Here is a 13,505-nt window from a genome sequence, read left to right as displayed (position 1 = left end):
ATCTTTATCAATAAGGGGTGTTTTATCGTTGCATCATGTACGTATTTACAATGACACATAAAGCGGTATTGTTTGTGTTACCTAATCTGGGTTTTGATTTAGAATAAATAGTTTTCTTTAACTTTGTGTTAATTTAATTGGCTCGGTAAGTGGTGAGACAACACTTCCAGTTGGTCAGAACTGTATCACCAGGTCCTATAGGAAAACCTTCATCGCCATTCCTACATAAACAGAAATTGGTCAGAGCTGTATCACCAGGCACTATAGGAAAACCTTCATCCCCATTTCTACATAAACAGAAATTGGTCAGAGCTGTATCACCAGGGACTATAGGAAAACCTTCATCGCCATTCCTACATAAAAAGAAATTAGTCAGAGCTGTATCACTAGGTACTATAGGAGAACCTTCATCCCATTCCTACATAAACAGAAATTAGTCAGAGCTGTATCACCAGGTACTATAGGAAAACCTTCATCCCCATTCCTACATGAACAGAAATTAGGATTATAGGCAGTAGGGCTAGGTTGTCTACTATCCAGCATAAGTCTGACTTAATTTCGATCTATTATTATTAGTTTTGTTATATATATGTATATATAAATTTTGTCTTTTGCTTTAGTCGATTGTTATTACTGTCCATCTTGTTATTTGATCAGTATCTTGCTCGTTGGCTGTTTTTATGCTCCATCTTTTGGGGAATTGCGAGTTATTAATCACTGTTCACGTTTCTGATCGTTCAACAATCACTTCGTAAAGAGATGTTGACAAAGGTTGCACGAAGCTATTTTGGAAGTTGTCAAGACAAAACAGCGGGCGCAACAAAGTATGTTTTGGCCCCGGATGAACTGTGACATTGGACAAACAACTGCTCTTATTGCATGATGTACCATCTCGACCATGGCTTATGGTGCGGATTTGTTCGAGCACAAAGGCAAGGAGTATTTAGTTTGCGTTGACTATTACTCCAAGTATCCGGAAATTGTGTTGTTTCAAGACATGTCGAGCAAAACCACCGTCATCGCGTTGAAATCTATCTTCGCGAGACATGGAATCACAAAGGAGGTGGTCACTGACAATGGACCACAATTTGCAATCGCATGGGATTTGTTCACACAACATCAAGCCCAAGATATCTGAAATCGAATGGGCAAGCTGAACACAGTGTTCAAACCATCGAAAATCTGTTGAAGAAGGCAGAGGAAAGTCATGGAGACAATTTAAATGTGTTATTTTTTGCTAATTGAGTATCTTGCATCTCCGTTAGATGGTGTGGAGGTATTCCCAGCTAAAATACTTATGAACAGACAAGTCAAACAAAACTTCCAGTCGCTACTGCGTTATTAGCACCAGGAATAGTTTCTCCACAGAAACTTGATTTATAAATTATTCAGCTGAATATTTAAAACCGTCAAAAGCTTTATCATGGCCGACAAAGTGTAAGTCACCCCACATAAACACTGTAGAGATAGTTCCTGTCCATAATTCGCAAAGCAAAGAATGGGAACCAGGTATTGTTCAAAGTGAAGCACATGCTCCGCAATCGTATGTCGTTCAAACACAGAGTGGAAAGTGTTACCGCAGAAACCGCAGAACCTTTCTGAAAACGTGAGAACATTGTTTCAATCCGACAGATGATGTCGATGACATGGTAGATATACCATTACTATGTGAAACTTCAAATCTGGCTGACAGAACAATAACGCGCTCTGGTAGAATCAATTACAAACCGTCGTATCTGAATGAGTTTGCGCAGTGATAGGCCTTTTCTGTAGGACTGGTTAGTTGTGGCTTGAGTAGAACTGTATATAGGACTGGTTAGGTATGTTATTAAATGCATTGTTTAAATTGTGTCTTCATTATTGCATGTTTAAGTTTAGGTATTATAGCTTAGCAGTAGTTTAACTTTTATGATGATACAAGTCATCGGCTATCACATAGTAAAGTTTATGCTTAAAGTTCTACTATAACGGGACATATATTAGTTCAATTAGATAATATTCAAAAGAACTTGAATGAAAAAAGTTATATTGATCATAAATTGATGTGTTTTCAAGGTAATGATCATTCTCGTTTTATTGGGAAAAAGGAGATGTAAAGTCATGTACTTTTCAATGTTGCAAGCGACCTTCTAGGTTGTTTGGCCTTAATAAAAGTACATATTGAAATCCATCTTGAATTTGTGTTTTGAGACTTTTCAATTATCATTGCAAAGAGGTGACTTTCGTACGCTTTGCTTGTTGTACAATTCTTCGTGTATTCAATATCTAAATGAAATATTCTGAAATAGATAGTATGCAAGCTAAACTGCTATATTGTATACTGTAATTAGAGATTACTATATGACCATTTTGATAGCACACCCCATATCAGCCAGAGGGCTGTAGGCCCGAGGGCTGATATCAGGACTCGAGGGCTGTTTGGGGGCGTGATATCAAAATGGTCACATCATAAACTTTTTATCATATGTTTTTTCCATGGAACACAATGTATCTGGTTGGAATTCAATTTAAGCACTGTCTGAATCGATCATCGCCAGTCGCCATCGTTGTTTATGCAGACGACAGGTGTAACACTAATAAGCAAAACCAAATCTGGAAGCGAGATTAAAAAACGTCAAGATTAAAAAAGCGGCGACATCCGGAGATTTGGGTGGGGCTTTGTTAATCATTCTTTAAATTATTTTCCATGATACCGCAGTTACTCCATGCCAACAATTCGTTTGTTTACATTAAAAGAAGACAGCAATAATCGGAAGCGGCAAAATCCGGAAATTTGGGAGGGGGTGTGATATCACTTTTCTAGGGGGGTCCATGTTTTAAAATCTATATATTCTGTATAAGCTATAAATACTTGCGAATGGATATTTTCGCGCTTATATATACAACGCGAAAAACGCAAGCCCTTTTTTACACTGTGTAAATTTCCTCTTTTTAAAGTACTAAGTCATCTATCCCTGGAAGCTTACACTATATATGACAGTTTGTGCTTCGCATCTACATGAACAATAGCTGAATCATGTCCTTGGATATGGAGGCTATTCTTGAGAATTCCATAAAATGTATCAACATTTAACTCAGCTTGCCTGTTCATTACAATAAATATCAAGAAAAAAAAATGTAATGAAACCATTCAGGAGATACATGTATCGTGTTTACCGGTATTCAATTAATATTTTTTTACGTAATATGAAAAGGAAATATAATTCACTACCATTGAGTCGAATGACTTGTCACGGCTGCTGGAGAGAACGGGGTTGCAGGCAAGATCTGATGTACATCGATATCCCTTACGCAGCCGATTCATGTCTGTCTGGTGCAATTAATTGCTCTAATTCTGAAAAGTTCACGAGATTTATATATTTCTTTATAGCATGTTTCCCTTGCATAAATTCAGCGTATCAAGAATATAAAACAGACATGTTGAAATATGTAAGATTTTTCGTCCAGCAAAAAATCTGTAACTCGATTTTATATATACATATATATAAATGCAGAAAAATAATTCGTTCCATGTACTTAAACCATTTTTTTTCTTTAATGTTCTACATAAAATCGTGCTTAAGAAAGCAAATTTAAAGCTTCTTTTTACGCATTATCAAATTTTATTATAGGAGTGATACTTTCCACCGTAGTGTTTTTACATCTTTTTTAAAATTAATAATTCTAATCCATTTCGTCAAGAATATCATAAAATATATACCTCTTACCGATTATTCTTAACTGTTGTTCCATCGACCGTTTTCGTTGTTAGTCGAAAGTAGCTTGAACTGAATTAAGAGCATTGCATCAAGGGAGATAATCGATGTATTCTTCCCTAATGTGTATACAGATATGCCACGGATAAAACGTGAAATAAGAGTGATACATTCCACTTTTATAAATTTACCAGTTGGATATCTATATTTTACTTCGTGTAAAAAATAATTGTCACTGTTCCATCGCTCCTGCTAATAGAAGAGTTTTACTTTATACTTTTTTCGTAAAATAAACAAGACTAACTTTCTCATGGTTCATCGTATTTACCCAATTTGATTTGCCTTCGGAGAAAATGAATTGGACTTTTACACGTTTTAGTTAATTTAAGGAGTGTAAACACATACAATAAGTAATAAAAAGAAATTTAAATGGTAAAAAACACGAATCATCAGGGTACATGAACGCGATACACACACAAGTAATTGCGACTTTACAATTGGTAATAGATCCAGTAGGCCTCAAAATGCATTACACTGCATCATGGAGCTGGATGTCTTCATGTATATTATGTCGATGACAATCAACTTAATCAGCAATAGACATCAGATAAAATGCTTCACAGCATATTAACAAACATGTGCACCGTACAAGTATTAACGTCAATGTTTACTTAGTTTCCAAAAACACCTTCGCATTTATGATCATTATGTTATTATTGCAACCATGCCTTACATTTTGTATTTTCACATGATTTGCCATAGTACCACCCTCGATACCCAGGTGTTACGCTCACTTTCGCTCTCTACACCCCTGGAATATGTCAAAGCAAAATTGGAGGCACGAAGATAGCTGTTTGATTGGTTTCAGGTAAAACAACTGACCAATCGCTAGGCCGATACCTGTCTTTGAAGATTACAAAGGAGAGACGCCCGACTTCAAAGCCCTGTCAATGTTTACCGCGAAATTATTTTGATGTACATCAAAGGATCGAATTTGTCTTCTTGTCTCATCAACAAGGTGGCGCACACCGAGCCTTCATTTTTGCTATGACATATTCCGTGGATGTAGAGAGCGAAAGTGAGCGTAACACCTGGATATCAAGGATGTCATAGTACTTGACTAATGAAAACTGTCATTACAACTCTAATATATTTAATGGTAGTAGGTATATATTCTTAGCATAGATCTGTAGTGAGAAAAGTGCAAGGAAATGAAATGATCTGACCAACGCGCCAGTCACTAGATGTCATTTGGTTATTACTTTTGATGGATTTTTTTTATCAGTACTTTGTTTGCTTGGGGGTTTGCCGTCCTCGGAACAGTAGCAGCCAAGATAATGTAAACAACTCATCTGTAAAAAATGCAAACACTTTTAATAGCGATAGTCTCCCGAGTCAGTGACGAGATCGCAATCACCAAAGTACACATTTTCTGATTAACTTCATACCGATACTCGGTACGATGGATTCGCTTTTAAATGATTATTTTTTTCATACATGTATCACACTACATTATTGATACTTGACTCTTCAAACAATTGGTCATTTTATTTCATTCAATATGTGTCAACTTGCTCAACGCCTTATTAGCAAAAGCGAGACTTTCACGGAAAATTTAGGCAATGGAGATTTTCGTATGTAGTGAAATTTCTAGCCAGTAGTACGAACAATGGTATCATAAAAAAAAGATTATAACAAACACTAAGCGAAATTGTCCGACGTTTCTTATATTGAAAGACGCATAGACCTTTTTTACTATGTACCAAACTAACAGCCATTTGTACTAATCTTACATTCGATTTCACAAGAGCGTTGAATATTAAATGGAAATATAACGCCAAGACAACGTATTTATAACGAGAAACCTTAACTAATGTAAAGATCTGTATTTTGTTTAGTAATAAATAGCTATCTCTAATGATTTTTGTATTATTGCAACGAAGACCAGAACACGGGCATTACACATTATACTGACACTGCTGTCTGTGGACAAGTCACGCTCGCCCAGAAAGGGGAAATTTTTTGCACGATGAGTTATTTAATAAGCGTTCCTACCAGAAGGTAATTATACCACGTACTCGCATAAATAAGGCGATATTTATATCTCTCGAGTTCCATCTACGTGGACTGATCTATTTGGACGAGGTAGAGGAGAGACTAGCTACATGTATCACGGCACATATGACGCTACATGTACAGTGGAATGACACGTTCCTAACATGGAACGAAAAACAATCTAGTAAAATCTCCTATACATACATGCCTACATAACGGTTTCACAAAACTGAAGGAGCTTGGCGATAAAGTGATTCTGGTGAACACATACTCTTCTCAACGAATTCTGTGGAAACCGTTGGAAGTATTTGAAACTAACTGCGACATGGATGTAACAAAATGTCCGTTTGATCAAAAAACTTGTAAGCTGATATTCAGGATTTGGGCATCGGAGCAGAAGACGTGAAATTCGTTGAAGGATTCGGCGCTGTATACGAAGTCATACGAACCAATTGGGGTGTGGGACCTCCGCTCATCCAGGATTGAACTGACTTAAGGCAACGTCGTTGTCTCTTCGACACTGCACCGACGACCGGAGTATTACTTATTTACCCTTATCTGCCCAGTCATCTTACTCTCTTTTCTATCCAACTTTACATTCGTCATCCCCGTCGTCAGTGGAGAGAAAATGGGATACAACATGACGGTCTATCTGGCGTTTGCTGTTTTAATGACCATTTTTGGTTCTTTCCTACCCGTCAACTCCCGGACCACATGCTACCTGGAAGTGTATCTGATCGGCATTCTGATCAAGGGGACACTCATCGTTATGGTTACCGCTGTCCTGGTTCGACTTCACTATCGTCCAAATGATGACGCCCTTCCTCCGAGCTTACAGGGTATCATCTAGATTAGCAGAAGGATGCCTTTATGTTTTAGAACACGTGTGAAACCAAGCAAGGCAAATGTTATTCAGACAATATCCTCTAAGAACGGGAAGTCCGATAACAGCTCATATCCCTCCTCCCCTAACTTGATAGCGATGGAGGAGTGCTCCGAGTCTAAGAACGGGAAGTCCGATAACAGCTCCTGTTCCACCTTCACTAACTGGATAGCGATGGAAGAGTGCTCCGAATGTAAGAACGGAAAGTCCGATAACAGCTCATATCCTTCCTCCCCTAACTTGATAGCGATGGAGGAGTACTCCGAGTCTAAGCACGAGAAATCAAATAACAGCTCCTCTTCCTCCTCCCTTAACTTGTGAACGATGGAGGAGTGTTCCGAGTCTTAGAACGGGAAGTCAGATAACAGCTCCTGTTCCTCCTCCCCTAACTTGTGAACGATGGAGGAGTGCTCAGAGTCTAAGAACGAGAAGTCAGATAACAGTTCCTGTTCCATATCCCCTAACTTATGAACGATGGAGGAGTGCTCCGAGTCTAAGCACGGGAAGTCCGATAACAGCTCCTGTTCCTCCTCCCTTAATTTGTAAACGACGGAGGAGTGCTCCGATTCTCAGAACGGGAAGTCCGATAACAGCTCCTGTTCCTCCTCCCCTAACTTGATAACGATGGAGGAGTGCTCCAAGTCTCAGAACAGGAAGTCCGATAACAGCTCCTGTTCCACCTCCCCTAACTTGTGAACGATGGAGGAGTGCTCCAAGTCTCAGAACAGGAAGTCCGATAACAGCTCCTGTTCCACCTCCCCTAACTTGTGAACGACGGAGGAGTGCTCCAAGTCTCAGAACAGGAAGTCCGATAACAGCTCCTGTTCCACCTCCCCTAACTTGTGAACGACGGAGGAGTGCTCCGATTCTCAGAACGGGAAGTCCGATAACAGCTCCTGTTCCACCTCCCCTAACTTGATAACGATGGAGGAGTGCTCCAAGTCTCAGAACAGGAAGTCCGATAACAGCTCCTGTTCCACCTCCCCTAACTTGTGAACGATGGAGGAGTGCTCTGAATCTAAGAACGGGAAGTCCGATAACAGCTCCTGTTCTTCCTCCACTAACTTGAGAGCGATGCAGTAGTGTCCCGAATTCCGTTGGACGCAGGCAATGACAATGAGCAAGGCAGGAGGGAGATGCTGACATGGGCTGACCTCACTGCAGCTCTAGATCGCTTCTTCATTTGCTTAGTCTCAATTTTCGCCGTTGTTTTGCCCTTTGTGTGTTTTTTACGGCAGCTCTTTGAACGATACTTCGTAGTTTCGACTGTTGTTTATTAAGGTCAGTAATATCAAGAACGTGGTGTACTGTTTCAACAAGTCTTTTCTACAAATGCGCGCTCTCGAGATCGAGTTTACGTTTAAAAAGTTGTGTTGCTTATATATATAATTAGGAAACAGGTCAAAACCTTTTATATAATTACGTGAAACATTTAAACTACAAGTGTCTGCCATCAGTGTATTGCATGAATTTATTACATCGATTGAGTTTCTTGTTTTGTTGTATTCACATGTCATCCATTGGTACATATATACGATTAAGAGACACTTAAAGTGTATCAATAAGTATGATGAGTAATTTACTGTTTAATGAATCCAATATCATGTGAAAAACTTACTTAAGATTTTATTTTAATGGTAGATAGCTCATTGGACTTTAAATAATTTGTATCAAAATCATAGATAAAAACGAAAAAAAAACAAAAAAAAAACGCAAACGCAAACTAGGAAATTGCATTTGATGTTTTATTTTTATTTTAATTTTTCATCTTTCATTATTTACATTGTATGTGCCCGACATACTGATGGATACTAAATGGCAATTGTAGGATTTCTACAAGGCACTGGCAAAAAATACTTTTTTTGTGGCAATAATAAAGAAATGTGTTAAGGATTCTAAAAGAAACTGCATAGTAATTTGTTGACAATCAATTACGTCCCATCCTTACATGTTATTGTTGATGGTATCTATGTGAAATAAAACGTTGTTGTCTAAGCTGCACTGTCTGTATTTATCAAGGAAAGCTTCGTACTGTTATTACGGAAAAATACCTGTATTCCATATTACCAATAACAGAGACATCGGCCGGCCAACATGCTAATTCCCAACTCAGATACGTATACTCTAGTAGTTAAGCTCATATGCACTTTCTACATCATTAGATGATTGGTCTCAGGTAAAAAGATCTGGCCAACCGGTAGGCTGATATCTGCCCTTTGAAGATTACAGATGGGTGCACGTGACACCTGAGTTCAAAGCTAGTTAATTTTACTGTTAGGTTTACGTGGGATTCGTTTGGTGTAAACTAGTCTTCTTCATCCTATCCACAATGTGGTGCATACTGAGTCTTTGATTTTGTTTTGACATATGAAATTTTACGGGTGCAGAGAGCGTAAGTGAGCTTAATCCATATAGTATTGAGGATGGCTTATTTCAGTACGAATTAATAACTGATTTTTTTTTAATTTTTTTTTTACTTTTGTCAAGTATACACAAACAATATAAAATTAACAAAAATTTGACAACAAAAGTTTATTGTTTTTCAAGAGAAAAACTATTTCATTTTCCCGTTAATGAAGAATTTCTAGACAGTTGGAAAAAGAAAACATGCTTCAGCATCAAAGAGTTCATAGAGACTTCTCAGTTGGTTGTGGAGAGAACGTTGTAGAAGTCCAGAGCAACCACATCCCCCTCCTCTGCTGCTTCGGCCAATAGTTTCTGCATAGATACATGTGGTAAATTATAAACCTGCATTACTGTCTGCTTACGTAGGGTTTCCCGCATATGACCTCATATCATATTTGTTTATACAGATTTAGTAACGTACATATAAATACACATAATTATGTTTATACGTTATGGTTTATTTATACAGACGTCGACAAAACGAAATTCAGCTTTACTATAAACATTCATTTTCCATAATGCACACCAGTTTTTCTGTAAAGTTTTCATAGTAAAAGTGCTTTCCATAAATACACAGAAAAGTTTAAAGATTTATATAAACTAAAGACTTTCTCAATAATACACACACACTGATTTAGCAATTTACAATTACAGGTTTCTAAATATTTAAATATACAAAGATTTCTTTATAGAATTTCAGTAGTTTCTGAATAGAAAAATGATTTTCAGTGTACATATCTTGGTAGTTTCTAACTCAAATGATGACTTTGGTAGTCAAATTTGCTACATACCTGGAGTGGTTCTGACTCTTTGTTTGGGTTGTATATGAGTTTGATGAGGAGGCATCTTGCTATGGAGACTTCATCACCCTTGTCAATTTGTAGACGACCTCCCTCGCTTACTTTAACAACACAGTGCTTGGTCAGTCTGAAAATTAAAAATATTTCATTGCCTTGTCTCTTCAATTGATTTGACTTTATTTCATATGTTCCATAATTATGTTCAATCAGTCATGCAGGGCCAGATGGCAGTATATGAGTAAAGGGATGTGCTATGAAGGGTCACAAATTACTTTCTTAATGCTCATCTACATAATTATGTACTTTGACCGTGTCAAGTTACAAAAAAAAAATCAACAAATGGTTCAAGAGTTGCGCTTACAAGATTCATGGACATTCCCCAAACTTTGTTTGTGGAGGATAGGTGGGGTATAACAAAAGAAGTATAGAGAACTGAGCTACATTAATTATTGAGATGGAAACCTTCCTCCAAAGGGCTTTCAACTGAGATACAGTTGTGGGATCGCACAACGTTACACGACGTGCGGTGTGCGCACGATGTGTGCACGGTGTGTGCATGATGGGCGAACGATAAAAAGCTGGATGATCATTGCTTGCGCACATCTGTGCGCACGATGGACGGACGTTGTGTGATAACAATCATGGTTGGTGTAAATTGAGGAATGCCTTAACAATTTATACGGTTTCGTGTTTAAACATATAAACTTGATGTCTACGTATGTTTCTATATTTTAGCAACATCTATAAACTTATCTTTCTGTCTATACATTCGTATATTTAGAAATTGTTTTTTCTGTGTTTTTAAACAAACTTAATCGACACATGTAAAATTACAACACAATCCCGTAAACATAACCACTTTGTACATGTACCTGAGCCGTAGTTTTCTTCCCGCCTGGGGCACTTACGCAACTCGTCGGGTAAGGCCGGGGGGGTGGGGGTGGGTGTGTGTGTGTGTGTGTGTGTGTGTGTGAAAATCCAGGTGAAGGGGAGCTATAGGCAAACGAATGCAAATAACAGATACTTTCATTACGGTCAAACGGTATCGCATATCAGCTCTGTGTGTCAGGCACTGGTCAGGTAAAACTCTGGACACTCATCAAATTGTTATTTACCTGTTCTGTTACCTTGGAGCCATACCCGTTCTAGACAGCCTAACGGTTGCTCTAATACTGTGTAACACGCATTGTGAAATTGTATAATCTTGATTATTGTGATGAGAAATTACAGATATATACACAGTATAAATTATCGCATACAAGCCTTCCGTATTTATGTCATTCCGTAATTTTAATCTACAAATGATACCAAATCGCACAGTTATGCGGAAAGAAGCGCACAACTGGGCGAGCGATTGCTAAATCGAAAAGTTGTGCGCAACATGTGTGGGCGATGTGCGGACAGTGTGTGAACGATGTATGCACGGTGTGCGCACGCTATTTTTGGTGCGTTGTGCGGTCCCACAACTGTATGTGAGATACAAATGCTTCCATGTACACCTATGGTGGCAACTGCATTCATGGAGACCTTTAGATTACAGCTATAATTATAAAGACCTAGAGCTGGCAAATGAAGACACCGAGACATTGGACTATTAACTGTAGTCATGCGCTCATACCTGGGGTTGACTGTCAGACTGGCAGTGCCCAGTAGCAGCATCACCGGAAGACAATGGGAGTCTAGCTGTTGTACTGCTGTCACTGCCTTCTTCATCTCCAGGTAATCATTGTCATCCTGAACACTGGTCCTCTATTAGGTGATATTAAGGACATGACATTACGCTCACAGTCACTTATATGGTTATACACAATCTAAACACCATAACATACTATAACTTCATCATTATAAATATCATGATAACCAAAAGCAGATATTTGTGGCAGTGGATAGCAGTGAGCTTCAGGACCCCGTACTCCCTCTTTTGATCCAACCTTCAATCAGCATAATTAGGTCACATCAATTTAGTTAGATAATTCAATTTTGGCTATTCCCCCAATAAATTTCTTTTTCATGTTACATTGTATATCAAAAATTCAATGTATCACATTTTATCACAATGGTTGACAGGGAAATCTTGTTCCAATAAAACCATTTCAGTGAAAGGTGGGAGAAATATTACTGACGTCGGTTGAGAGAATGTTGTTTAACAATATGATGTACTAAAAAGGTAATATTAACATAATAAATAACAGACATAATTACCTTTGCCTGTTTGTACATGTAATACACATGTAGCACCCTACAAACAAACTCAGTTCTCCTTCTGAAATAAAAAAATGGAACAAATCCATGACATTTGTATCTCATTTTAAAAGGAAGAAGGAAAGAAAATATTATCTCCTGTCAGAAAGTGAATTTTTAAAATATCTTTGTCAATCTGTTTAAATCAAGGATTTGAATCATTTTGATGATATCCTGCAGAATATCAACCTATTAAAGACTAAGGACTGCAGTGGAAACAAGTCTGTGACCATACTGTGTTTGTCATTATGTTTACCGTCCTATTAACAGCTACGTTCATCTAAGGACATGCAATGTTTAGGTGGTGGAGGAAAGTTAAAGTACCAACGACCTGAGGCCAGTAACAATATACGTACTGTCCCACGTAGGCCTCGAACCCGCGACCCAGTGGTGGTTCCCCCGTGGAGGGTTAGTGATTGTAGCAGTCAGACGCCTTAACCACTCAGCCAATGCGGCCCCTCTTTACTGAGTTATCCTGGTAAAACATGTATTGTGTTGTCTACAAGCTGCGCATTATAGCACTTCTAACTACGGTGAAAAAAGGCTTTGACTTAACTGTGTTATCCTGGTAAATGATGTTATGTGTTTCTTTGTACTGTACCGTACTGTGTTTCTTACTATGGGGAGAAGTAAGGCTCTGACTTACATTAATGTAACTGTGTTATGCTGGTAAATGATGTTATGTGTTTCTTTGTACTGTTCCGTACTGTGTTTCTTACTATGGGGAGAAGTAAGGCTCAGACTTACATTAATGTAACTGTGTTATCCTGGTAAATGATGTTATTGTGTTCCTTTGTACTGTACCTTACTGTGTTTCTAACTATGGGGCGAAGTAAAGCTCTGACTTACATTAATGTAACTGTGTTATCCTGGTAAATGATGTTATTGTGTTTCTTTGTACTGTACCTTACTGTGTTTCTAACTATGGGGAGAAGTAAGCCTCTGACTTACATTAATGTAACTGTGTTATCCTGGTAAATGATGTTATTGTGTTTCTTTGTACTGTACCTTACTGTGTTTCTAACTATGGGGAGAAGTAAGGCTCTGACTTACATTGTAACTGTCATATTTTTTGTACTGTACCATACTGTATTTCTAACTATGGGCAGAAATAAGCCTCTGACTTACATTTTAACTGTGTTATCCTGTTGTGTTTCTATGTACTGTACCTTAATGCATTTCTAACTACAGTGAAATATGGCTGCAACTTAACTTAGTTATCTTTTTAAAACACATATTGTGTAGTCTATCTAACATACTATAACTCTCTGCACTCATGATTTTTTATTCTATCTACTATATCTATAAACATCTTATTCTCTCACCCTCTGTCCTCCTCCATCTATTCTACATGTATCTACTATATCTATAAACATCTTATTCCCTCACCCTCTGTCCTCCTCCATCTATTCTACATGTATCTAC

General features: G+C 37.9%; 1 protein-coding gene across 2 annotated transcripts in view; it reads right to left on the bottom strand.

Moving 5' to 3' along the window:
* Window positions 1-9,139: 9,139 nt before the first annotated feature.
* Window positions 9,140-13,505, bottom strand: part of LOC110467045 (tetratricopeptide repeat protein 37-like) — a 36,408-nt gene continuing 32,042 nt past the window's right edge. For both annotated transcript variants that reach the window (XM_021523909.1, XM_021523910.1), the window contains exons 37-40: window positions 12,042-12,102; window positions 11,458-11,588; window positions 9,831-9,966; window positions 9,140-9,351 (exon numbers count right to left, since the gene is read on the bottom strand). In XM_021523909.1, the coding sequence (XP_021379584.1) occupies window positions 9,274-9,351; window positions 9,831-9,966; window positions 11,458-11,588; window positions 12,042-12,102 (406 nt within the window). In that variant the 3' untranslated portion in view covers window positions 9,140-9,273. The remainder of the gene's footprint in view (window positions 9,352-9,830; window positions 9,967-11,457; window positions 11,589-12,041; window positions 12,103-13,505) is intronic.

The sequence above is a fragment of the Mizuhopecten yessoensis genome, unplaced genomic scaffold (assembly GCF_002113885.1).
Source record: "Mizuhopecten yessoensis strain PY_sf001 unplaced genomic scaffold, ASM211388v2 scaffold11155, whole genome shotgun sequence".
Taxonomy (NCBI): domain Eukaryota; kingdom Metazoa; phylum Mollusca; class Bivalvia; order Pectinida; family Pectinidae; genus Mizuhopecten; species Mizuhopecten yessoensis.
Note: the sequence above shows the minus strand (reverse complement) of the source record. Positions and strands in the feature narration are given on the sequence as shown.